Source organism: Protomyctophum bolini (assembly GCF_963924005.1).
Source record: "Protomyctophum bolini genome assembly, chromosome: 18".
NCBI classification, from domain to species: domain Eukaryota; kingdom Metazoa; phylum Chordata; class Actinopteri; order Myctophiformes; family Myctophidae; genus Protomyctophum; species Protomyctophum bolini.
Genome location: NC_137879.1, coordinates 8,920,561 through 8,946,678, shown reverse-complemented (window position 1 = coordinate 8,946,678; position 26,118 = coordinate 8,920,561). Strand labels below are relative to the sequence as shown.

At 42.1% G+C, this 26,118-nt stretch overlaps 2 protein-coding genes across 2 annotated transcripts in view; both read right to left on the bottom strand.

Annotated features, from left to right (window-relative positions):
• The window catches only part of mmp21 (matrix metallopeptidase 21), a gene marked incomplete at both ends in the record, with an annotated part of 58,435 nt that extends 40,818 nt beyond the window's left edge, over nucleotides 1-17,617 (bottom strand). Inside the window, 12 exon segments of the mRNA XM_080789336.1 lie at nucleotides 11,840-11,906; nucleotides 14,911-14,967; nucleotides 14,970-15,098; nucleotides 15,102-15,169; nucleotide 15,172; nucleotides 15,206-15,357; nucleotides 16,275-16,410; nucleotides 16,489-16,593; nucleotides 16,595-16,617; nucleotides 17,419-17,470; nucleotides 17,472-17,567; nucleotides 17,570-17,617. Of these exon segments, the coding sequence (XP_080645462.1) occupies nucleotides 11,840-11,906; nucleotides 14,911-14,967; nucleotides 14,970-15,098; nucleotides 15,102-15,169; nucleotide 15,172; nucleotides 15,206-15,357; nucleotides 16,275-16,410; nucleotides 16,489-16,593; nucleotides 16,595-16,617; nucleotides 17,419-17,470; nucleotides 17,472-17,567; nucleotides 17,570-17,617 (934 nt within the window).
• A 273-nt stretch (nucleotides 17,618-17,890) lies between these two features.
• Nucleotides 17,891-26,027, bottom strand: uros (uroporphyrinogen III synthase). The gene is made up of 10 exons (XM_080789724.1): nucleotides 26,009-26,027; nucleotides 24,948-25,032; nucleotides 23,860-23,943; nucleotides 23,673-23,769; nucleotides 22,178-22,252; nucleotides 20,656-20,730; nucleotides 20,456-20,539; nucleotides 20,249-20,334; nucleotides 19,453-19,551; nucleotides 17,891-18,690 (listed from the first exon to the last, which is right to left on the bottom strand). Exons 2-10 carry the CDS (start codon nucleotides 25,008-25,010, stop codon nucleotides 18,568-18,570), a joined length of 786 nt encoding a protein of 261 aa, XP_080645850.1. The 5' UTR covers nucleotides 25,011-25,032; nucleotides 26,009-26,027; the 3' UTR covers nucleotides 17,891-18,567.
• Between the last annotated feature and the right edge of the window lie 91 nt (nucleotides 26,028-26,118).

Here is a 26,118-nt window from a genome sequence, read left to right as displayed (position 1 = left end):
AATAGCCTAATAGGCAGGCAAAAATGCTGAGTTTGGTTGTTTATTAAAAAACAAACAAGCCCTCTGTCTGGCTTTTGGTGTCAACTTTTTCACATTTACTTGTATTAATGTACCTTGCGGTGTGGCTGATTCATGTGTTCAGTGTTGGGAAAGTTCTTTTTTTTATTAACTATAGTTCAGTTCACAGTAAAAAAAAATTAAAGGAACTAATTCAGTTCATAATTCAACATTTGGAACTAAAGTTCATGGTTCCAAAAAATGAACGATTTTAGTTATTTTTTGTTATTTTTTTTAATTATTATTATTGCCACAGCCTAGCCATTTGCGCACCAGCTGAGAGACAGGGATTTAGACTAGAGAATGTGGGTGGTCTGTTTGTTTGTGTCAGACTCTTCTTATCTAAACCAACCAATCATGGATTTCTTTCCAGGGATTTTTTCCCCCCACAAAACTTTATTTAACAGTAAATTTGTAACTTTGTAGCTTTTGTTGAAAGCTACGTCACTACTTGGGTCTAAAAATAGCTACACTACAAAAAACGCTACTTGGTTCAAAAGGAGTGAAGCTACCATCAAGCTACTGATAAATGTAGTAAGCTATGTAGCTTCGCTACTTGTAGCTAGCTACTGCCCAACACTGGCTACTGCATATAATTACTGTAGTGCGACCAAAACTATCGCGACCGAAAGTGTCGCGGTGCCGGTTCCCTCCCGCGAGAAGATTTAAACTTGTAGAGCATAAAGATCTGAGCATGTCAAAAAAAAAAGTAAGTTCCTAGTCCATTCCTGTCCAGAGTTATGATTGTTTAAAGAAATATCTCCTTGGCTTCTTCTACTTCCTCTAACCTCCCGTCAGTCCGTGGACTGATTGGGTGATCAACATCAGCTGGACCTGAGGTCCTCAGCTGTGAGAGACAACAAAAGGGCTCAATTGAATGGAATGTGTGGAGTCACACACACACATTTATGATGACGTTATGAAAATAACTTCTCATAAATATATACAGTATATATATATATATATATATATATATATATATATATATATTTTTTTTTTTACTTCAATCAAAAAGCAGGCCTACATTAAACAAAGGGTTTTGTAGCCATTTACAAATTCAGAAATTATAGCAGAGACAGTATTTAGAATTTAATTATATTTTCAACTGGTTTATTGCCACAAAAATAGCATCTCATACCAACTGGCTTGTAGGCCAGTGGTTCCCAAAGTGGGGTCCGGGGATCCCTAGGGGTCCTCGGTTAAATGATAGTTAGGAACCAAATGGACCCTTATGGGTCTGAAACTCTGAGAGTGTACTACATACTATGGGTAAACCAATTTCACTGTACATTTGTACACTCAGTTAAACTAACTTTGATTTTATGGGTCCTAGAGATAGAAATGGGGAACGGTAGCCTAATTCAGGTCAAACTGGGGGTCCTTGAAATGTAAATAACTGAAAATCACTGCTAGAGCCGTAAAAATCTTCTCATATGGGGGTCCCTGGCATATATTTTCAAATGGGGGTCCGTGGGCTAATGAGTGTCAATTTGAGGGTGCTTGACATGAAAAATGTTGGGAACCACTGTTGTAGGCTACAAGTGTAATAATAATGAATGTAAAAAATCGATTACATATTGGTGCTCGTAAAATTTTGGTGGGTGCTCCTAATTTTTTTCTGGTGCTCCTTCATTCTGAATTTGGGAGCACCAGTGCTACCAAGTAAAAAAGTTAATTTCGAGCCCTGTACACGCATGCATATGTGTTCCGCGTAAGACACTGTGTGCGTTTTTGTGCACGCAAGTGTGTGTGATTGTTGCGCCTGTGTGTGCATCTTGCCGTAGGTGGGGAAATACTTGATTTTTGAACCACTTCATACAAGCCAGAGGCTTGTTAACGATGCCACTCACAGTTAATGCGCAAAACAACTTTCACCTTCCAAATCCCCCCTCATTCCGTTCAGGAAAAAGTCTGAATTCCAGGCTGATTACCGAGGATAAAATGCTGATCCACACACACTACCGAGTGTGGCAGTGGAATCTGACAGGCCCTACAAATTTCCGTTTAGATGCAGAGAAACGTAGCGGCATTGCTAGCGTGTTCTTCCCAGGCAAATATATTTCCACACTATAGGCCTGTCATTTCAGAATAAATAACCACCTGTCAGCCGTTCCCCGTGTTGAATAGGCCTCTGACAACAGTAGACACCTACAGTATGTGGCAAGAATCCTTTTGCTTTTCGCTCTCAATACACCTCACAATACACCTGAGACATCACCACTGAAAACACACAATACACCGGAGACATCACCGCTGAAAACACCAAATTCTCCCGTGACAAAGCCAACCTACCGCAGATGCAGTATGATACATACTGAAATTACCCCATTGTACCGTACCATTTTGCACATCACACTATTTTCAACCACACAGCTTTCATAAGCTTTGGTCCAAAAATATGTTTTAGATATTTAAATAATGAACACAAAATAATCTTTGCTCGTGCCACGTGCTGCCTCTGAATTGATGAACACGGTGGTTTTCAACCCTTTTTCATATCAAGGTCCATTATTTATTTATTTGGCATTTTGAGCCACGGACCACCATTTGATGAGATGTATCCTCTCAGACCCCAAAACTTGTATTGCTGATGTTGTATAGGAGAGATAACAGTCAAACATTGATCAAAATAACAATTATTCTCTACATTCTCTAATTGGGAAGACTTCTTCTAAATTAAGTAATGCAGATGTTTAACAATAATTTAACTCTTGAGAGCGTAGTATGAAACCACCTGGACCCGTACGGGACCACTGGGGGTCCCCGGACCACCGGTTGAAAACCACAGACAGGACTAGCACGACAGAGGAATCCTTGTTAACCCTAAAGGAGGCATTAGCTTAATGAAAAGGTAATTTACACATGGTACGAAAGTACATGTAAGCTTATAGACTTACATTATTATCTTAGACGATTTTTCTTTTTTTAAAGACAGTGACACATGTTTACCATCAATGCTGGCTCACCTTGTGTGCCAAAATATTCCTCCTAAGTACTGCTTTGGCAATGTACCAGTGTGAGCTATACAGTAGCTAATCACAGCACAGCCTACCAGAGGTACATGTACATACAGTACATGCACGTACAGTAGCGGGTATGGCTATATGGGCTCATTAAATGGAGAGAACACACACAGTAAGATAGAGCAACTCACATTAACCACCACTGAGCAAACACACTCTCTACACATCGGTCACACTGTCTGTCAGACCATATACAGTACATTTACCAAGGATAGGACTTTTTGGACAAGTTCCATGTGTTAAGGTTGCCCTCTACTGGTGGACTTTGTCCATGACTTTACAGGACTTTTATGATGGAGCAATGCATAATACATGCTCTGCTCCCTATATGCACAGTTCCCTTCCTATAGAGGTGTAATGATGCTGTCTAATTATGCTTTGATACAGCCAGCTGCAGACAATTAACCGCCGTAGGTGTCGCTACAGCTACTCTACTGTACTGTAATAATAGGAGCTGGATTAACCCATTTGGGGCGGGAGAACCCCTTTTGGTGTTATAGCATTATGTTATGCTTTAGCTATTGAAAAAAAAAGCAGATCTACAAGCTCGAGCTTGTAGGTCTGCTATTTTTAGAAAAATCGTGAAAATATTTATTTCAGAAAACTGGAGGATTTAGAAGATTTTTTTTTTTACATATCGAGGTCAGATCCTAAATGGATTAACCCATTCTGAACGGGAACCCACTTCGGTGTTGGCATCATGTTATGCTTTAGCTATTGAAAAATAGCAGATCTACAAGCTCGTAGCGCGCCACCGAGTGGCGCGCTACGAGCTTGTAGGTCTGCTATTTTTGAAAAATCGAAGAACGACTGACATTTTTTTAATCTGATCTCAGGTCAGAATGGGTTAATCAGACCAGTGTGTGTCCAGTGGAAACCTCGCATGAATCTGATCTCAGGTCAGAATGGGTTAAGATAAGCGACGTGGCTAACAGCCGTGTTCATCTTTTCATTATATTTCCAACGCCATAGCCCAGTCCTTAGTTCCAGTCAGAGCTGCATGACTATGATAAAAAGAAATGACAATTCTCTAATATGGCAGAATATTACAATCACGGTTATCAATTATGTCTTTTTTTTGATCACTGTGCTTCTGAGTATCATGTCAAATAGAATGCAATTAAGGCACTCTTGGCACATAAAAGGTAAATGACCTGGCCACCAACGCAGAGTGTAGGAGGGTTCAAATCCACTGCGGTGGTGCATCTGGTTTGAGCATCATTCTATACAAAGTTCAAACACAATTAGATACTGCATGGTTTGTGGGAGGGAAGCCGGACAGGAATGGTGATCTACGGGGTGCATACTTAGTGTAGACTAGTCATTGGTTAGACATGGGTTAAGGTTAGGTTTAGGTGTGCTGCCCCGTGGGAGGTTAGGTTTAGGTATGCTGCCCCGTGGGAGGTTAGGTTTAGACTAGTCATTGGTTAGACATGGGTTAAGGTTAGGTTTAGGTGCGCTGCCTTCCGTGGGAGGTTAGGTTTAGGGTGAGGGTTTGAGATAGGTTGTAGTTGTAGGACTAATGATTGGTCTAACCAAATGACTAGTCTAAACCAAAAACTGTCTAAACTAAGTACTGCACCCGTGATCTACTCCTGGGTGTTGAACCAGAGGAGTAGGACAGTTGGCACTACGTACGTGCTCCTGGTGGGGGGCTTGGTGTACTATAAAGTACACCAGCAGTGACAACACAGAAATGTGGTGTGGAATGAATTGGCATAATGGCTAAAATGGGGAGAATTGGCTACTCAAAATTTACACACAGTGTAATAGTGAGGGAAACGAGGGGAAGTTGCAGCAACCGCTGATAGAACAAGGTGTTTGAATGAATTGCAAAAGTTGCAATATCATTATAAAAAGTGAAACCTAAAAATAAATCAATTAGTTTCAATGAATTATGTGCAGCCCTAGTAGTTCCCAGTGCACATGATGCAGCACACATTGACTGGCATGCATGAATGCACCGTGTTCTGTCTACGCCCCTGTGCTGTGTATATGTTTTAACCCATTCTGGGCGGGAACCCCTTTTGGTGTTAGCGTTGTGCTATGCTTTAGCTATTGAAAAATAGCAGATCTACAAGCTCATAGCGCGCCACCGAGTGGCGCGCTACGAGCTTGTAGGTCTGCTATTTTTTGAAAAACCGAAGAACGACTTGACATAGAAACATAGCTTTTTCAGAGAACTGTCAGGATGTAGAAAACCTTTTTTAGAATCTGATCTCAGGTCAGAATGTTTTAATGACATTCAACCTGGCATCCCTATTTTGGGTGCATGTCACTATAGGCATGTAATTATTACGTTCCGCATGACGATGCGTGGCCGGTGTGTGTAGATGGACTATATTTCCACTGCCCGTCGCATGGCAATGCATCCATCGGGGCTATACATATAGGGCTTTAGTGGTTAACGGCTCAGGGAAAAGGCATCATGACTCGAAGTCAAACGGACGAGGACAGAAGCCACAAATCACATCCACCTCCTGCAACGGACGGACCTTGTGACTGTGGCGCTGGCAAAACATAAATGACATAATAACTGCATTAGCCCATTTTGACCTGACATCAGATTCTAAAAAAATGTCTTCTACATCCTGACAGTTTTCTGAAAAAGCTATGTTTCTATGTCAGTCGTTCTTCGACTTTTCAAAAAATAGCAGACCTACAAGCTCGTAGCGCGCCACTCGGTGGCGCGCTACGAGCTTGTAGGTCTGCTATTTTTCAATAGCTAAAGCATGACATAATGCTAACACCAAAAGGGGTTCCCGCAGAAAATGGGTTAGAGCGCTCGGATGACACGACAAGGGCAAAAGTAAATGTAATAGAGTTGGAGTCTGTATATACAGTATTGTAGGTGATATGAAGGACTTGACTTCAGGGACGACGAGCAGGGGTTGGAGGGAGAGGGGAATCGTTTGGTCCACAAAGGTGGGGTTGAGGGGGGAGGGGGGTTGAATCGTTTGGTCCACAGAGGTGGGGTTGAGGGGGGGGTGGGACGCAGAAAGCCATTCCATTCTCATGAGTCCCTCTGCCATGGCAACTGATCAATACCCTCTCCATAGGTGAGAAGAGAGGAGAAAAAAGCACTTCAGGCACTCTTTTATTTTCCCGAAGGCAGGCAGGCAGCAAATGTCACTGTTACAGTCGGCACCTTTTGTAATGCGCTGCAGTGGGTGCCATTACAACGTGCCCTATATGACATGAGAGTAACAATTTTCGCAGCGTGAACAAATGCAACCTGGAGCATACTGTTATTTCACTGACACACACGTACGTATAAGGGTACAGTAAATGGGGAGATATTCAGCATCTCTCTCTCTCCCCTTCCTTCATATACAGCATGAGATCCGACTCTCACACATAGCTGTGCCATCATTCTCAATCCCAGGGGAGAGTTTGGTGTAATATTCTTCATTGTGCAAATGCTTCTGTTCTTATACATGCGCACAATTAATGCACTATACTATATTCTCCTTGTTAATTCAACCCCAGAGACTGATAGTGGGCCAACACGCTGCTGCATGCTTCTCCTTGTTCTTGAAAGGCTTGAGGTGGATGACAAGAATCTCGACAGCACATTTAAATGCATCCCACTATCTACATGCAGCAGTTTGTTGAACTAACCCCTTGGCACAGATGCGCGCGCACACACGTACACGCACACACACACACACACACACACACACACACACACACACGCAGACAGACAGACAGGCAGGCAGGCAGACCGGCAGACCGGCAGGCAGGCAGGCAGGCAGACGGACAAGCAGGCAGGCAAGGCATGGGCTTGGAGGATTTCGTTTATATTAATGTGCTGTGGGACCGGGGTCTCGTTCCTCCCCCCCCCGTTTCTGAAGTACCTCCCATGTGGATTCCTGCACCCCGACACGGGAGAGGCATGTGTAAGTCTCTGGAGGCCTGCTGTGGCTCAGGCTCCATCAGCGTGACTGATCGTATTTATCCCCAGCCTCATTCCATGGCGTGTGTGTGTGTGTGTGTGTGTGTGTGTGTGTGTGTGTGTGTGTGTGTGTGTGTGTGTGTGTGTCTGGGGGGGGGGGGGGGGTATAGGAAGCCTTATTCCAACAGCACCTCCGTCAGTGCTCCGCGGTGCTAGATCATCTCCGCCTCACACGTGGCTTGTGTGTTGAAAATATCCAATCTAAAAGCTCACAACGCTTCGCATTTCCGACGCGATGTGAGCTTGTAGATCGGCTATTATTGTCCCCGAGCGCAACAACACCGCCGCACAACTAACAATCAGCCTTCAGCAGCTACATGGAGATCGGATGCACGCATGTATGTACGCCGCGCGCGCGTGTGTCTAAATAACGCAGCGTGTTTATGATTCCCGCGTATATACACGGGGGGGAGCTCCGGGGGTGCCGAGGATGTATGGCGCTTGGTAATGAGAAAAACAAATAGATCACAGTCTCCGGCGTGTAACTGCATATGTCCACGCTACGAGGTGTGAGCTTATCCCATCAATAACTCCCGCTGAGAAACCAACCGCACAGCGACGACGACGCCACCGCGACAAATAGATGGCGTATGAATTGCCAATGCGATGATATAAACACTGCTTTGTGTGTGTGTGTGTACACACACACACACACACACACAACTTCTTCAAAGTTCAAATTCAAGTTAATTTCCTCATTTATAACCCCTCCTCATGACTCGTCATCAATCATCATCATTGACTGTGTACGTGCTTGATTCGTGTATGTGTTTGTCTGTCTCCTGCTGTCATGCAGGCGTCGAACTTTCAAATTATTGTAAACACAACATGAACATATAGTGCTTTTATTATGCAATATGCATATCGAATTATCGCCGAGATATATTTTCGAGTTAATAAAAAAGGGAAAAAAAACATATTTATATATATTTTTTAAATATTAAAAAAAGAAAAAAGAAAAAAAACGAATGGTTCAAGCCCATTAATTAAGATTCGAGTGGCAACCCTAACGAGCGAACATTCGAACCTTGAATGTTTGGGGACAGCCTTAGTGTGTGTGTGTGTGTGTGTGTGTGTGTGTGTGTGTGTGTGTGTGTGTGTGTGTGTGTGTGTGTGTGCGTGCGTGACTGTGTGTGTCCTCCTCCTATATCAAAACTGTCTAGGGTGGTTGGACCAACGTGGGACGTCACAAATTACGAGGCGCACCGTTGCTTCGATTTGCACCAAATATACTGTTGTTCATGCGTCTGTCGCGAGAATAGGGGCCACGTTGCACTAGCTCAGCTTACTGTGCCAGGGGCCTCCTGGGGCCACACACGTTGTACATCACTGCTGCCATGCATGCAGGGGCCCCTGAGGGCCACACGTTGTACAACCCAGCTTTACTGCTGCCAGGGGGCCACATGCTGTCAAGGTGCAACGTTTGCTCCGATCTGCACCAAACTTGGCACAAACACTGTTCAGGGATCTGGCATGAGAATAGTCGCACACTCACACACTCACACACACACACACTCACACACACACACACACACACACACACACACACACACTCACACACTCACACACACACTCACACACACACACACACACACACACACACACACACACACACACAAAACTAAACTAAATTGCACACATATGAGGCGCTACAGTACTTGTTACAGCAGTGTTTAACTCTTCAAATGGCCATAACTTGGTGGCCATTGCTCTCATCAAGCGAAATACAGGACTAGATCTGAAGGCCGCGTAGCACCAGTCACAATATATAGTCACTGTCTTCATCCTTATCTGAACCTTTATATTTCTGAGTGAGAACCTGCAGTGTAAAGTATTTCTTAACACGATCAAATTCCATGTATGTGTGCCTTGTAAGTGTAATTGTACCTGGCAATAATAATAAAGGATTCTGATTCTTTTGGATTGATATGGTCATATAATAGACAGGGCGACACTAGTGCAATTGTCATAACTTGGTGACATTGGGGGGGCGAGCATAGGAATAATGTGCCACTTAATATTCTGCTAATCCCACGGCAGAGTGCCAGGTCGGAGAGTACAGGCTTTCATTGACCCATGAAGCAGGCAATTATGCCCACTCCTCGTCGCTCAACTCAAATCCCAGACATAGCATGAAAATTACAAAGAATATTGACTTGGAATACAAGCACACATCTGCGACGGAGTATGATTAACAAAGGCGCTTATTGGTATGCTTGCGATGCCTTGACGGAACGAGAGGTTCAGTAAAATGCGCGAGCAGAGACCCATCACATTTTTTCCCCCCTCGACGGCCTTTTTCTACCGGCTCCACTTGCCATGACATTTTGTTACTTTGCTTGTAATTGATTTCTACTTCAATTTATTAATGCAGCCCGTGGAGTGCCTGGAGCACAACGCCAGCTATCTGGGGCCCACCGGGAGCTTAAACCGTTCTGACCTGAGATCAGATTCTAAGAAATGTCTTCTACGTCCTGACAGTTTTCTGAAAAAGCTATGTTTCTATGTCAGTCGTTCTTCGATTTTTCAAAAATAGCAGACCTACAAGCTCGTAGCGCGCCACTCGGTGGCGCGCTATGAGCTTGTAGATCTGCTATTTTTCAATAGCTAAAGCATTTAACATAATGCCAACAGCAAAAGGGGTTCCCGCCCAAAATGGCATAATCTCCTAAAATGAGGTGAATTAATAGGAGAGTGCTCAAGTAACGTATTGATCAGCGAATCAATGTCTGTTTCTTTGCACTGTGCTCAAATGATTAGGGTAAAATGGAACGGCGTTAAGAAATAAAAACCCGTACCATGTTCAATCAATCTCCCCGGCTTCGATCTAGATTTCAATAGCTTTTTCCCTCTCTGATTGATACAGTGTGTGTATCTTTTTAACTGAGCCTTTCGGATGGGAGGAAGAAGGCAACTCATCTTATCACTGGATATACGTTTTCTCTGCGCCCCCGGGATTTATTTGAACTTGAAGACAAACACAAACCACATGATACTGCCCAAAAGGTAGATCGTGATCTACCAGTATAGATCACAAAGGCTGTGCAGGTAGATCAACATGGCATGCCCTAAAAATATATTATTTAAATGTAAAAAAAAAAAAAAAAATCTGCAACTTGTATTAAGACAGGGCCTCAAACCCACAACGCAATACTTTGTTTTCAAGTATTGTATCACAAACGTCAGTAGCATTACAATTACAAAGTTATATGCAAGAAAACCCTACCAATTCAAAATGTTCAAAGTGCATTAGTCTTATACTGTATGTAACACCATCGCCACTTTTTAAAATTATTTAACCTTTATTTAACCAGTAAAAACCACATTGAGACTGAAGTCTCTTTTACAAGTGTGAACTGGCCAGGACAATAGGCAAAATAAGTGACACAACTCTGCCAGTAACAAAAAATACACAACAAAAAAACAGGACAGACATACGGGTAATGCTCATAAATACAGTACCCACTACCGAAGAAGCTTAAAGGGAGAACAGGAAGTTGGAACGCGACCAATAAGGACTAATAAATAAAAACTAAGCAACGGAAATTGCTAGTTGACTAAGAAGCAAGCAGACAGTTGCTATACGTCAAAGCAGGAGCAATGTATGGGAAGTGTGCCCATGGCAATCCTTTTAAAGCTCACTAGGGGAATCAATCAAAACACAGACATGACAGAGAGTGAAACCATGTTTGCCGCCATCCTGGTGCCAGCGCGGTGTGCGTGGCTATTCCAAAGCCACACACACTTTTGAAAGTAGCTCTCAAGTCAAAAAAGTGTGGGCATCTCTGCTCTTACCTATTCTGGGGAGCAGCTGTGGATCTGAACTTTGGGGTGATTCTTTAGAGAAGTGGTTCCAATCCACACGTGTTGTAGTCGGAGAGTCTGCAGTCCACACGGTTAAGCTGGGAAAACAATAGGATACATACATTGGGACAGGACGTCATTTTGTCTCCTATACCTAAAAACATCTTACATCCAAAAACAAACAATATTTGAAAGTGAATCCATATCTACTTGGCTCTACTTGGCTGTTTGTTCATTGAAAAGTAACTCAGTGATTAACAATACTGTATGACTGGTTCACGTTACTTTTTGAGGGCCACTCGTTTTTAGTTCAATGTTTGTTTTTAAAATGCCATTGACAATGAAGGGAAAATGTACGTAATCTTGTCCCTAACACAAACATTAAATGCCATTAACAATAAAGATAATTTAATGTTTGTTTTGTCACCGTTTGTTTCACGTCACCATTACATCACCTAATCATAGCAACATGAGTTAGACTTTAATATATTAGCGCCCCTCACTTCACACGGGTGTGATTTTTAGTCATCATGTGATGTGATGTCCAAATAACTCCAAACTCTTCCAACCATCAGGGTTGTCAAGTGATATCAGAATGATTTCTTAGCCTATCTCATCACTGTTCGTGATACTTTAGTTTAACCCATTAACGCATCTCTGTCATTACAGGAAACTCTTAGGATTTAGATTAGAGTTTCTCAGAAATAGCAGATCTACAAGCTCACAGCGTGTTACTTTGTGCCATGCTGCGAGCTTGCACATCTGCTATTTTTTTTAAGTAAAAAATAATAAATGTAAAGAAATTATACTGTATTCAAAAATAATAATTTTAACACAAATCTTCTCTTCTGGGGGTCCTTGGCAAATAGAGGGTCTGCGCCTGCGGCCAAATACAAAAACGTTTGAGAACGACTGATTTCAGAAGGCATTTGTAGAATCGGTCTCAGGTCTTAATGGGTTGAGTAAGTTAGACACACAAGTTATTGAAAACAGGGCTTACCTTCTCTGACCTTGGTGTCAACGGTTGAACTTCTGGCTGTCACATCTGCGCTTGTGGTATTCATTTTCTGTGGTATATAAAACATTTATTTAATTATATTAACATTTCAGGTATTATAGGCCTAACGCTGTAGGCACTCTAGGTTGCCACTATCACCTTAGAGTGTGGAGACCATTACTTCTCCTTACAGCTGACCCAACTGCACCAAGGTTGTTTGAACTACTAAAAATCACACCCGTGAAGTGAGCGGCGCTCATCGTACATCATCAAGAATGGTGGTCCCTTATTGGCCAAGTGTTCCCAGAATAAATAAACATTGCGGAGGGGCATATTCACTGCATGAGGTGGCTGTATTGTACTATGTTTTTGTATGGACGTGGTGTTGGGTGCCTGCACATATGCACACATGGCATCAACGCATGGTGTTGTGTGCAGGCGCCCTACACTCTGTCTTTGTACTATGGATTGTACTATGTTTTTGTATGGACGTGGTGTTGGGTGCCTGCACATAGGCACACATGGCATCAACGCATGGTGTTGTGTGCAGGCGCCCTACACTCTGTCTTTCGTTTTCTTTTCTTTTATCCCCCTGTTCCCCTCACTGTATATATACTTTTTTTCCCTTTTCGCTTCCTATATGATGAATTCCTGTTCTGTTCTTTAACTACATAGAAGTGTCTATTTGTTTGTCTCTAAATGTTTTGATGAATTGAACAATGTGGACCCTGTTGTAAACAAGTGTAAGGCTTAATTGGGTCGTCCACTCACAGTTAACAGTCTTTGTATTGAGTTTGTGCTTGAAATGTACTGTAATTCTGCAAACTGTTAATAAAGATTTCAATCAATCAATCAATCAATGTACAAAACCAGTAGGCCTACAGTCTGTCTAGATTAGATAGAATATAGTATTGTATCGTGGTCAGGAAAGCTTGGTTGAGGGGTCACCAAAATCTGTAAATGTCATGTCTATTGTCTCCCTCTCTCGGTGGAGACGGGTAATTGCACAGCCAATACACACCTGACTTATTGAATAATATGTTATTACTGGGCATAGCAGTAGTGGCCATTTTCTGGTTCCATTGTTCCAGACCACATTCATTTTTTTCCCCATAGACATTTCCAAAAAATTGTATTAATTAAACCTAGAGTAGGGACTATAGGGAGACCAGAGCATATCCACTTGGTCGGAGCAGGGCTAACAAACACTAACATTAGTTAGTTAGTTATACTTATAATGCAGCTGTATGCATATTAGTTTGTTTGTTTTATTAAAATATAATGGCTTTAATTCTGCTCAGAGTCAGAGCATGGAAGTGTAGGCTACAGCGTAACAGCAAATTACTAAATGTTGTCAAGCAGCAACTTCTCTTGTAGGCCTACTTTGGACTGGATATAAATAGGCCTACAATAGCGCAAAATTAAAATACGGTAGTAGGCATTAGCTAATAATAGCTAGGATATTGCTTTAGTCTTTGTGACTCTTCTTATTACCTTCTTCAGTGCCCAGCTGAAGCTATAATAGCAGCCATTAATTGCACCCCACCGTCCGCAGGTGTGTTTGTTGGTTGGCAGGTTGCTACAGCGCTCCTTGCTGGCACACAGAAACAACTCACCCACAATTAATATTAAACCCATAACTTATTTCCTCATACATACAGTAATTATGTTTACCTGTTGGCCTTGAGCTGGAAGGAAGGAAGGAAGCACGCGGGAGTTGTAAGCAGCACCGTTGCCTAGAAGCCGGGGTTCTGCTCGTATGCCTCCCGCCTAGAAGGTCTACGTCGTCATGGTGGTTTTGCGTTGTCAATAACTGTTAGTTTTAGGGAATGAAGGAGGCTATTGCGAAAACGCTGTTTGTCTTATATTATAGGCCTAATTCCCAGGCATAGAGTATTAAAAGGATAGACTGAACCGGCACGAAGCCCCTCCGCTATTCATGTCAGTGGAAGTTGCTCAGTGGCGTTTTGAAGACCGTCTATTTCCGCCTTTTTGGGCGCATTTCCGCATTTGACCTCCAAAATTTGGCGGTCAAATGCGGAAGACGGAAGCGCAACCCGAGCGCTCAATGTTAAAGCCCAGCTGCACGGGGTTTCCTCGTCATGAATCCACGGGTCCGCCTGCAGTCCTTCCTCTAACCGGGGGGGGGGGGGTGCTGCCGCGCCGCTCGCATACCTAAAATGGGACCAGGGACCATCACAGTTTGAGAAATGGATGTGCAGTATTTTTCTATCAATGACACATGACCCCATGAAGCCTTGAATTCATGGCGATTAATTTGGCTTTGTCAGCCTTTAGGCTAAATTCCACTGAATGATTGATTTGTTTGTTTTTGAAAATCCCTCATTTTAATTAATCTTAATTAATTGCCTTTTTACTGTAATCACAAATGGGCTACATTGGAATTATTTACATTATTATTTACAAAAACACTTTGGTCTACATCAGTAAAGAAGAAAGGCATGGGAAGCTAAGATATCAATAATTTATTGATGAAAGTAGACCTCTGTTGCAACAGATAATTATTCAATATGGTGCAACAGGTATTTCATTTCTCTCACTCACGGTCAGACCCTGGCAGACAAAAAGGTTGCTTTAGTTTAGTCCTTTTACTCTGCATCAAAGTGAAAAGGAATGTTGAGGTAATGAGCTCTCACTGCATTTACATAGCTGTCCGACACGTTTAAAGTGGGCCTTAGTGATATGTTTTCAAGATCAAATGTCTACACACTGCTCAAGAATGGTCTCCCCGTCTCCAGCTCTTCATACAGAAAATATATTTTTTGCACGGGAAATCCAATCACGTGAGAGAATCGCTTTAGTTTTTTTCAACCCTTCCAATTTAATTTCTTTTCAGATTCTATGAAATTGGTATCTTGATTTAAGAGCTGGAGAGACCATGAGACACACAATGATTGATTACTATGGGAATAAAGAACAACTTTTATTACAGTCCCTTTAAAAATCCACAATGTAGAAGTGTTAAGTAAAGTAGAGTAATTTCTACCAATATTCTCTTTATATTGTGTGTCAAAGTAGGCTCCAGGGGAAGAAATGCAGTCCCCAGTCCTCACATGAGCGTTTTTGAAGAAGTATAAGCACGAGTCCCTCCTGTCGTAGAGGGCTGTGCACTGTCGATGGGACTGGGAACCCCTGGGAAGTCTTCCGAGATGCGCCTGGGGTAGCGGCGTCCCTCAGGGTCCTGTGTGAAGGCCTGGTCATTTTCATTGTCGTATCTCCAGTACCGAGTGCCTGCCCATACTTAGAGCAAAATGTGTAGGGGTCTCTTGGGGTCTTTTCCCCACATATTCAGGAAAACACTGACACTGACATAGGCTATTGCTCTTCATCATTATTCATTATTCATACGGCGTAGCGCGTACGTTTCTTTCTATTCTCGTACAGCCAGTACCAGCCGTCCCTCATGAAGTACGTGTTGAAGCGGATCACCACCTCCCCGTAGGCCGTCCTCTCCTTTCTGATCCAGTCGAACACCGCGTTGAACCGGCCTTTACAGCCCCCTGGTGGTGCCACAAATTGGACTAGTTTGTGCAGTCTGTGGTGGGGAAAAAAGTACTAGCGGGGTGTGTGTGTGTGTGTGTGTGTGTGTGTGTGTGCGTGTCCATCCATTCGTTCACCCCCTTGGCAATATGACTTTCAACCTGGGGAGTCTTTGTTTGTTTGTTTGTAGTCGTGTTTATCTGCTCACAAGCTGCTCGAAACTAATTGCCACACGTGGGATTAATAAAGTTGTTTGAAGTTTATCTGCAGGTTAATGTTTACACTCTCGGAATTCAATTAGCACTTGTGATGTTCATGTGTAGATGAACATTAAAATTAAAGTATATGCACACTGTATATAGAGACGTTTGATTGACTCTGATCATCAAGGACCCGTAATTTAAACATTTCATGTAAAAAAAGTATGTTATTGGCCGCCAACCCCCATATAGTATTCCATATAATATGGAAATATGTTGTTCCAGGGATCCCCCCCCCCAGAAGCAAATATTTTAGTTAAACGTTTGCTGTGAAAGAATATTTATTCAATGATTTGCACACGTTTTCACGATTTTTCTAAAATAGCAGATCTACAAGCTCGTAGTGCTGCACTCGGTGCTGCGTTATGAGCTTGTAGATCTGCTATGTTTCAACAGCTAAAGTTTAAAATAATGGTTAAAGTGGTTAAAAGCTAAGGTGACAAAAATAGACCTCAGGTCTAAATGGGTAAAGTACACTAGTATTAGGTCACAGACCCGTTTGGTGTCAGAGAGAAATATATATCAATCTACACTGTTAATTGAACTCTGACAGTGTACAAATGAAAACAAATAGGTCCAATTTGGTTCCATTTGTACACCGTCAAGAGTAACAGACCTGCGAGGATCCATTTGGTTGGTTGATGATGTTGTGCAACATGGTGAAACGTCCCGTATACCATAGAGGTGCTGTGTGGACTTCCGGTCCATCTCAAAGCCGGGCCTCCTGGAAAACCATTTAAAAAGGGGAAAAAAACGAATTTCGTGCCATCGAACAAAGCTTTGAATATTCAAATGTTTTGGGTCAGCCCATAGCTTCATGCAAGTATAAATCAGGATTTAGTGTTTCACTGTGTTTCTCATTATTATTATTATTCTTTGAACTGCACTCACTTCGAGTAGGCTGATCGCACTGCCGGTGTTGGGCGCGATGAAATGCTCGTCATCGTCAAAGTGTACGTCTCCCAGGAACCACGCGTGGGAAAACTCTCGACCAGTGCTGGTTGCATCCCAGGTGTCTCCCTGTGTGTGTGTGTGTGTGTTAGTTATAAACCATGAAGAGCAACGAGTTGGATCTTGGTTCAGGTATAAATAACATCTACATGCATCACTGTGTCATGCATGCTACACAGGGGTTTAATAATGACGCACGCACGCACTGGTTGGAATAATGTGTTTGTTCCTTCCACGTGCTACGTCCCACCGGGGATACGCTCCCCTGTCAGGTGAAAAGAAGCAGCTTGGACTCCTCATGCATAGAAGGAAGCATGAGGTCATTCCGTTGCACTCCTCAGGTTGGCAGAGGGAGTGTAGCACCCAGGATTACATTAGATAATTGACTACTGGGTGTAAAAAAATGTTAAAATTAAAAAAAGGACACTCACACGCACGATACCATTATGCACAGTGCAATTCTTGCGGCAAGTGTGAGTAATATTGCATATATATTGTGTTTCAGAATCCCATTTATCCATAAATATGTGAAGAAAAAAAAAAACATTTTGTGTACATTTTACAGAAAACGTTAAATGGGATAACACAGGCAGGATTTTGCAGTGTAATAACTAACATGTCAGACATACACACGGTACGGTAAGGGCAGCGGTGGCCTAACGGTTTGCGGAGCGATCTTGATATCGGAAGGTCGCTAGTTCGTATCCCCGGACCAGCACGTTAAAATTACCACCGCTGAGGTGCCCTTGAGCAAGGCATTGAACCCCTACCATGACATGTTCTATGAGCAGGGCCTGGCTGTAAACAAGTTCTTGAGCTTAGTCCAGTTACCCTGGGTAAACATAGTAACTTTGCTTTGCTTTACGGTACCTGTGCCAAATCCCAGTCTGATGGCCACCTCCTCCATCGGGGAGCACGTGTCTGTCCTCCACAAACTCCAGCGGCGACACTTCACTCCACATCCGGAAGGCCACCCTGAAGATGTACCTCTGGTCGTTGATGGTCAGGTGACTGCTGTAGAGCCTTCACCCATCAGCCTCCACCTCAGCAGCGTCTTGGAGAAGGCCATGTAGCCCTCGTGCGTTCCTCCCAGGTCTCTCCTCTGCCTTGTTCTGGAGACCAGCGTGGCATGGTGGCGTTTCTTCCGTTCCACCGAGGAGGGCTAACATAGTAACATTTAAGGATTTTGCTCCAGGGGCCATCCAGCAGCAAATATTTGAGTTCAAATGTTTGCTTTAAAAATGTATCAAAGATCTAAAAGTAACAGCATCTACAAGCTCATAGTGTGGCACAAAGTGCTAATGGATTAAGCACCAATCAAACACTCTTATCAACTCACTGGTTGAAAATAATGTATTTAATACAGTTTTTAAACCAAATTCAACTAATAAATGGTAATACACATACTGTACATCACATGAAACTTTCAGATTTTGAACACCTTCAAAAGACACAATCCAAACAGCTTCAAAACATGAAACGCAATAAATTAAGGGATCCAATAAATTACATAGTAATACGTTGTGTACGTACTATAACGCACACAAATGTGCGCACACACACACGCTTTGCAGAGTGACAATAAACAACCACATGTATAATACATAGGACGGACTTAAATGTTCTTAGATTGTGGACTGGGGTTATTGTAAAACGTAAATGTTGTAGATTGTCGCAGGTTACATTTTAAGAACCTTAGATGAAATGTTCTAGATTGTGTGTTATTGTAGAACCTTAATTTAAATGTTGTAGACTGTGGGTTATTGTAGAAGCCTGGCTATGCCTCCAGCCAGTAGGTCATTGTAGAACCTTGGCTATGCCTGCAGCCAGTAGGTCATTGCAGAACCTTGGCTATGCCTGCAGCCAGTAGGTTATTGCAGAACCTTGGCTATGCCTGCAGCCAGTAGGTTATTGCAGAACCTTGACTATGCCTGCAGCCAGTAGGTTATTGTAGAACCTTGGCTATGCCTGCAGCCAGTAGGTTATTGCAGAACCATGGCTATGCCTGCAGCCAGTAGGTTATTGCAGAACCTTGGCTATGCCTGCAGCCAGGTGCTCAGCAGTTGGCTTCTCTGCAGAACAGCAAACACTCAGGCCTTCTGATGCCATGGCTCGTGCTGTGGTCGGTCCTATGGCTGAAAACTGGAAACCAAACACACACACACACACACACACACACACACACACACACACACACACACAAAAAGACAATTACTACATGAATGAACCCTAGTATCCCTCTTAAAAAAATAGGCAAATAGGCTTGTAGACAGGCTATTTCCAGCATCGCAATCTGGCTTCCTGCGAGACACAGGATTGATTTCAAAGTCTTGCTTTTTGTTTTTAAATGTTTAAATGGTTTGGCACCCATTTATCTCTCCAAATTGCTGAAACCTTATGTTCCCACAAGGACCCTCAGGTCCTCTGACCAGCTTCTCCTGGTGGTGCCTAAATCAAGGCTGAAGCTCAGAGGGAACCAGGCTTTTGCAGTGGCAGCTCCCAAGCTGTGGAATGAGCTGCCTCTGCACATAAGACAAGCCCCCACCCTTCAGGTGTTTAAATCATCTTTATTCTTTGGCATTTCCAAGCATAGTATGAGCTGTTTCTGATGTTGAAAGTGACACTGTGTACTGTATGTTGTTTGTTTTTAAATTAAGTTGTGATTTTTATTATTTTATTGTAAAGCACTTTGGTACAACTTTGTTGTTATTTAAATGTGCTATATAAATAAAGATGGTATGGTATGGTATGGTATAGGGAAAAAAGGAGGGAACAGAGTATAGACCTCTGGGCAGCCTGCAATGAAGGATAGGCTACATAATGAAGCGGTTAAAGTCGTCATAATAAGAGCACTGAAAACCAGGTCAGTGAAATGACGATGAGTTTTCCATTCAGAAGAAGTACCTTAACTTGATTGAGCTGGTCACCTGACAGCCTCCGCACAATCTCTAGGCAAAACTTGACTCCTGACGGGCTGAAGAAAGCTACACAAGCCGGGGTGCCCTGTGAATACACGAGACAGTATCAATAAGGGAACAGTAATAATCTAGAAATAGCAAATAATAGAGCATTTATGGCCTTGGTTTTATGGCGTTTTATGGCAAGAGGTTAGTAGTCTATCAGGGTCTGTTTATCTCTGTGTGTGTGCTGTATGGACCTAATCTCACAAACCGCTGGACCAATCAGTACCACCAAAATGTGTATGCATATGCTGCCAGCAGGCCACAGAAGAACCTTTTCACATTATGTTTATATACAGAATATAGAACTTTCATTTTCGAATGGAAGTCAATGTAGCCTTGTTTGGCCCAAAACCTTGCCCAAATTTGGAGCCATACATAGATCACTGATGTTGGTGAGGCTAGTTCTATTCTGTGTAACACCTGGGAATGTAAAGCTTGCATGTGATTGTGCCTTTGCAAACTTTTTGCATCAATAGAGGGTATGTGCAATGTGCATGCATAAAGTGAGTCGCAGAACAAGTGGCAAATCGAGTGGCAAAGTGGGTTTAACGTCATTTAATGCAATCAGATACTGTAGGACTTTTCGGTTTGGATGTACGTATGGGCTGTAAAGGCCAGAAAATAGGGTTTTTTTGCCACCCAGTAGGCGTTCCTGCATAACTTCCGGGTATAATGATGATGATGATGTCACATGCATACCTTCCATAGTAACAATCTAGTCATGCGACATAAATTACCTGTTCTGTGAAATAGTTCTTGAGGTTCTTCTCCAGATCTGGATGCTCAGTGGTTTGATAGACAGTCAGGGTCTCCAGGGGCACTCCTGAAACAAAGAAACCAATCCCACAGGGAGCATAATTACCATCGTCTCATAATTGGTACGAGACCAGTGGGGATTTTAGTCACCTTGAGTTATAATTTTGGAGGAGAAGGAAATGCTTTACCATGTCCCCTCAAAGCCGTGGGCAGGACTTCTCTTTTGATCGAACCACAGGGGAAGAAAAGTGGTAAGATATTTGTCTCCTCTCCTGAAGATGAGAATTTAGTTAGGGCACATCATCATCGGGTCAATAACACACTTCTCATCTATTATCACAACTATATTTGATGGTGGGAAGAAAGAAATAAAAAGGTTGAGCCGTACGTTCAAGGATAAGACGCGAAAGAACATCTGCTGTCCCAGTATCCTCTCCCAGAGGATTCAGACCTAGATTCTGCACTGTGGAAGAGACAGTAACACACAACCAGTCATGTACAGCAGTGGTTACCAAACCTTTTCGTGTCAAGGACCCCCAAATCAACATTTATTAGGCCACGGACCCCCCATTTGAAAACATATGCCAGTGACCTCGATAAGGGAGGATTTTTACGGCTCCAACAGTGATTCCGAAACATATTAATTTCATGGACCCCCGTTCCCCAGTTTCACACGCATTATGCTATGGAATCCCGATTTAATGGCATTTCTATCTCTGGTACCCCAATTTAACTGTTAATTTAACTCAGAGAGTGTACAAATGGACCCAAGTTACAGACACAATGGTCCATTTGTAACTATACTGTAACTATATGTAACTCTAATTGAGCTAGGTACCCCCTGGAACTCCCTCAAGTACCCCCAGACCCCACTTTGGGAACCCATGATGTACAGTACAGTATCACATGTTCGTACTGACACCATGAAAAACAATAATTTCTAAAATGATGATACGGAACCATTTCATTTTTACGATGAATGTTAAACAATTTTTATGGCATGGCTCTGTAGGAGGCCAGCCGTCTAGAAGAGGGTGAGAGAGTGTGTGTGTGTGTGTGTGTGTGTGTGTGTGTGTGTGTGTGTGTGTGTGTGTCTATTTGTGTTCAGAATCAGTGCTAATCTCACAAACCGCTGGATGGAACAGGGCCACACTGCCAGTAGGCATCTAGAACTCTAAAATTAGTCATTGTCAGATTGGGCTGAGACTTTGCCCACATGACGTCTGGGATCCAAATGGAATCCATGCTGTTATTAGACCCACTTAACCCTTCGCAAGCCAGCCTGCATCTAGTATCACAAGAAACGCCCTGTTCTGGGAGCCACAAGGCAGAAGGAAAATGGGCAGACCAAGAAACACCTGGCGGCGTGACCTAGATGTAGATGTGAAGAGATCTGGCCATACATGGGGACAGCTGGAGAAAATGGCCGAGGACCAGGATGCCTGGAGAGCTCTTGTTCATGGCCTATGCCCAAGGTTGGGCGATAGGCGTAAGTAAGTAAGTAAGTATTATGAACCCTAGCCTCACTATTTCGTTCACACATGTGTGAGCTTGCAGTTTGCCTATTTTTGGCAAATATAATTGGTTTGAGTGTGAAAAAAGAGCCTAGTATAGAGCCCTAGGGGACTCCGGTCAACTAAGTAAATATAGTTTAAATAACAAATGGATAGGAGGCCTAGTGGTCTCGTTGCTTGGATGAACAGGGGGTGAAGTACACAAACACCTTGGATCTGTATCACAGCAAACTGTGAACTTGTGTTCAGCCTAGATCCTGTTGACTGAGTGCAGTCAGCTTTTTGTGATCTCCAGGTGTTTGCCACAAAGAACACGGCATCATTCATAATGCACACATTTGAGAATTAAAATAAAAACGTAGTAAAAAAAGGAAATGTTGCCTCCGTTGCTCTCACCTAACGCTGCAGTTGCCCTCCCGACCACGTAGATGGACTTGGAATTCCATTTTTCTTTCACAGAGTTGTTCCACTCTGAAAAGGTATTGGACATATTGTGTTTAGGTTAAATAATTTGAGTGTGTTGTTCATCATTGTTTCAACTATCTGTCAACTAAAGGTGATAAATACTAAGCTAAAAACAACCCACAGTGTTTTTCTACATAGTCCAGAGGTCAAGGCCACCACCCCACCGACATCTGATATTCAGCTACTTTCACACCCCGAGCTTCAAGCATTTTGGCTTCTTCTCCTGGACATGTTTTTAGATGGTGAATTTACTCTGTTGCCATCAGGGCGTCGTTGTGTTTTACGCGCTTGTAAAACTAAGCGCCATGTAAAATTGTCCATTCCCTGGGCACTATAACTTTTATATGCTCCGTGGGCTTATATTTCATCTTTTTTTATTTAAAGACTATATATATATATATATATATATATATCGTATTTTTACCTTGTTACCTAAGAATGTTTAATAACTTTTTCCCACACATTTGTTTGTTCGTATGTTATTGTACTTCTCTGTTAATGCTTGAAATCAACCGTCCCTAGAGGGATTACTAAAGCAGTTTGAAGTTGAACCCGTCTTGACTAGACAGACATGAATAGAATCATTGTACACTAACCCTGGGGTTCCCAACATTTTCCATGCCAACGCTACCCAAAACCCCTCTATTGTGAAACGGCTTTAAACATTATTCCTTTGCATAAATAAAATAACCCGTACACCATCTTCACTTGCACAATAAAATAAGGACATCATTTTATCAAAATGTTTAGTTTCAGACATCCCTGAAGAAGGTCTATGACCGAAATATCTCATTAAAAATTGTCCTTATTGTGCAAGTTTGATTGAATACTTAATTAACAGTTTGCAAATAGTACAGCGAGTGGTACGATTTTACATGCTAAAAGGATAGGCTTCCATTGTAGTCCTGTGTATTCAATTCCTCAAGACATTTAAAGAATAAAGACATACAATAATATGTAGTAATATACAAGACAATAAACGTATATATGTACAGTAAATAGATGGGGGGGGGGGGGGAGGAGCTCATTTCTGGTATTAAGCTTAGATTACTTTTCTAGAGTCAAATTGCAAACAGGAGGGTAAGGAGTCACACTGATGTTTGCGACAGTGCGAGTTATTTCCTTTTTATTCTATACGTCTAATCCCTGCCTACACACCCGTCCCTGAGCTGCTCACATAAAACCTTGCTTTTGCATCCTTCGCATAAATAAATACAAACAATTGCCAAAATAGATCTACTATTTTAGCTATTTTCAAATGTAAAAAAAAACCCAACATGGCAAAATTAGGGACACAGGTTGAAAGTGGATAAACTGGCACAATAATCTTATGAAATGAATGGTTTTTTTCCTCCTACTCCAATAGGCCATCTGGCACCACCAGGTGGCCACGGAGCCACTTTGAAAGTACTGTGTGTATACTAACCTTCTCTTCTGTCCTCTGTCTGTAGACACATGTTGACTGCCTCCACTGCTCTGGGACTGGTAAAAACCAGCCCTCCATGTTTGTCTGGTTGAAAGAGCTGCAGGGGAGAAACATACTTGTCATAACAACTGCAGTGACACAAGAAGGACACACACTTAATGTACTACTTTTAGAGAAAATGATTTACCTTATCTGACAAGGTGTTTAATGAGACAAACTTGAAAGACAGGACAGGAATTAAGGTTGCTTTGTGCCCACGAGATGCCAACTCCTGTGGAGTGAAAATGATACATGCATGTCAAACTGCTGTTCAATAACTAAACATAAGCTAGGGTAAGAGATTAAATAGCTACATAATCCTTTTTTAATAATATTTTTATTGATTTGTAGATTTTTATGACAAAGACAAAACTAAATAAACACAGACGACTCAGCTCAGATATGTTGGACACAGATTTACACATACCTACATCGGGCCATAAAATAAGAAAAAAATAAAAGTACATCATATTGTTTGGTGCTTGACAGTCTAGATGGGTGACTATCTAGACTGACTAACTACCCGAGATAATTAAATACAAATAAAAATAGGACAGTAATAGTATTAATAATACCCACAGCATAGAATAGCTACATACTCTGATAGTACTCATTGCTATAGTTAGTATATAGAGTGTTTGTTCAGCAATAGAAAATGCATTTTCAGGTCGGGGTACCAATTTTAGTTTGGGATACCAATTTGATCCAATAAAAGGATAGAGGACACAGACAGGATACAGATTAAACACGTGAAATTGAAAGTGATGGCATGCCATGGTACAAAGTAATTAGCAGACAAGATTGGAACACTATAGAAATGAAGCAGATAATGGAAATTAAATAAATGGCATTTATTTGCCGTTTATAGAAGAGCTGGAGAGTCAGGGGGGCCCCTGTTAGCAAATTAATGATTACTATCAGGCAAATAGTGCTTTAACGTTTAGTTTTACCGGTAACCAAAACATCTCACTTACCCTACCTTTAATACAGTGCCCTCCTCAATGTTTGGTACAAAGACATCTTATATTTTTGCTCTGTCATGAATCGAACAATGCATCTGCACCTAACCAATTTAAACTTTTGTGTCTTTAAAAAAAATGCAATGCTGAAAACTGCACATTTTAAAACTCACACCACATCATGCTGTCACGTGTTGTGAGCTTATAGATCTGCGAGATTTTTGACACGACACAATCATACAATGTCAAGTATTAAAGGGATTATGTCAGCCTTTACCTTGATGTAAGGGTCGGGGCCTGAGCTTCCCTCTCGTGGTTCTTTCAGAAGCAGGACGTGCATGTTGATGGAGGGCTGCGGATCCCTGCAGAAATGGAATAGAATGAAGCGAATGGTTCAAATGGACGTCAAGAGAAGGAGGAGGTGGGTGTGTAAAGCAAGAAAACTACACACCCAACTGTCATGTGCAACGAACTGATAACAATGTGGCTGCCCTCGCTGTGTGATAAACAATTATTCTGTGTGAGTTAATACAACTTTATCATCATATCATATTCATAAAAAAATTACTTTATTTCCATAGCACATTTCATGCAAAACATGAAGCTCAAATTGCTTCAAGCGATTAAAAAAACCAGGAAGCAAACAAGAAAAAACGGAGTGCTTTGTAGTCAAATGAAAACAAGACAAATGACAAATGAAAACAGATTATTATAGTCAAAAATCGATCAATAAAATGTGATATGACAAATAATGTCTGTATAGGCCACATGAGCACTTTAAAAAGCCTATATAAAACGCCCAAGGTTGTTATAATAAGCAGACATGGCAACACTGGAGGCTAAAAGTAAAACTCTACATAATAATCTAGCAAGCTCATGAAGGAACACTGAAGTATAACTGGGTTGGTTGGAGCTGCAGCTGACACATTATGAATACATAACAAAGCATGCTGAGCATTCCTAAGGATACATGTACTGACCAGTCTTGTTTACATTATAAAGGGGAGAGTGCTGATAACAGCAATAAGTGATCTCCACATCTCCCACGGGGGACTCTCGTAGATTGGAAATGTCAAAATCTATCAAATACATCTACCGAGGGTCCGAGAGTCTAAATCTTAGGCTATGCTGTCGCCACGGGACAGACTTCAATGGAAACAACTTAATAGGCTTGTGTTACTGGCTTGTGTACTGACTGTACTATTTGCACACAAAAAACAACACAGCACACTAATCGTTCTATTTAGGCTAAAAGTGACATGCATTGATCAAACAATCCCCCAAAAAATAAACATTACAAAGAAAAGACGAATCTTGCATGTAAACACTGTACTGTACCTCCACTTCCTACAGTCGATCCATTACTGCAGTCACTACGGGGGAGATCTTGTTGAGACTTAATTGTTTTATAACATTCTGGACACAGTTCAAATTATACGAATGAAATG

Coding starts and splice junctions, on each gene's coding strand:
- uros (XM_080789724.1), bottom strand. CDS start 25,010: ATGCACGTCCTGCTTCTGAAAGAACCACGAGAGGGAAGCTCAGGCCCC. Junction 22,253..23,672: donor GACAGAGGACAGAAGAGAAG/GTTAGTATACAC, acceptor ATACCTTTTCAG/AGTGGAACAACTCTGTGAAA. Junction 20,540..20,655: donor TTCGCGTCTTATCCTTGAAC/GTACGGCTCAAC, acceptor TCTCATCTTCAG/GAGAGGAGACAAATATCTTA.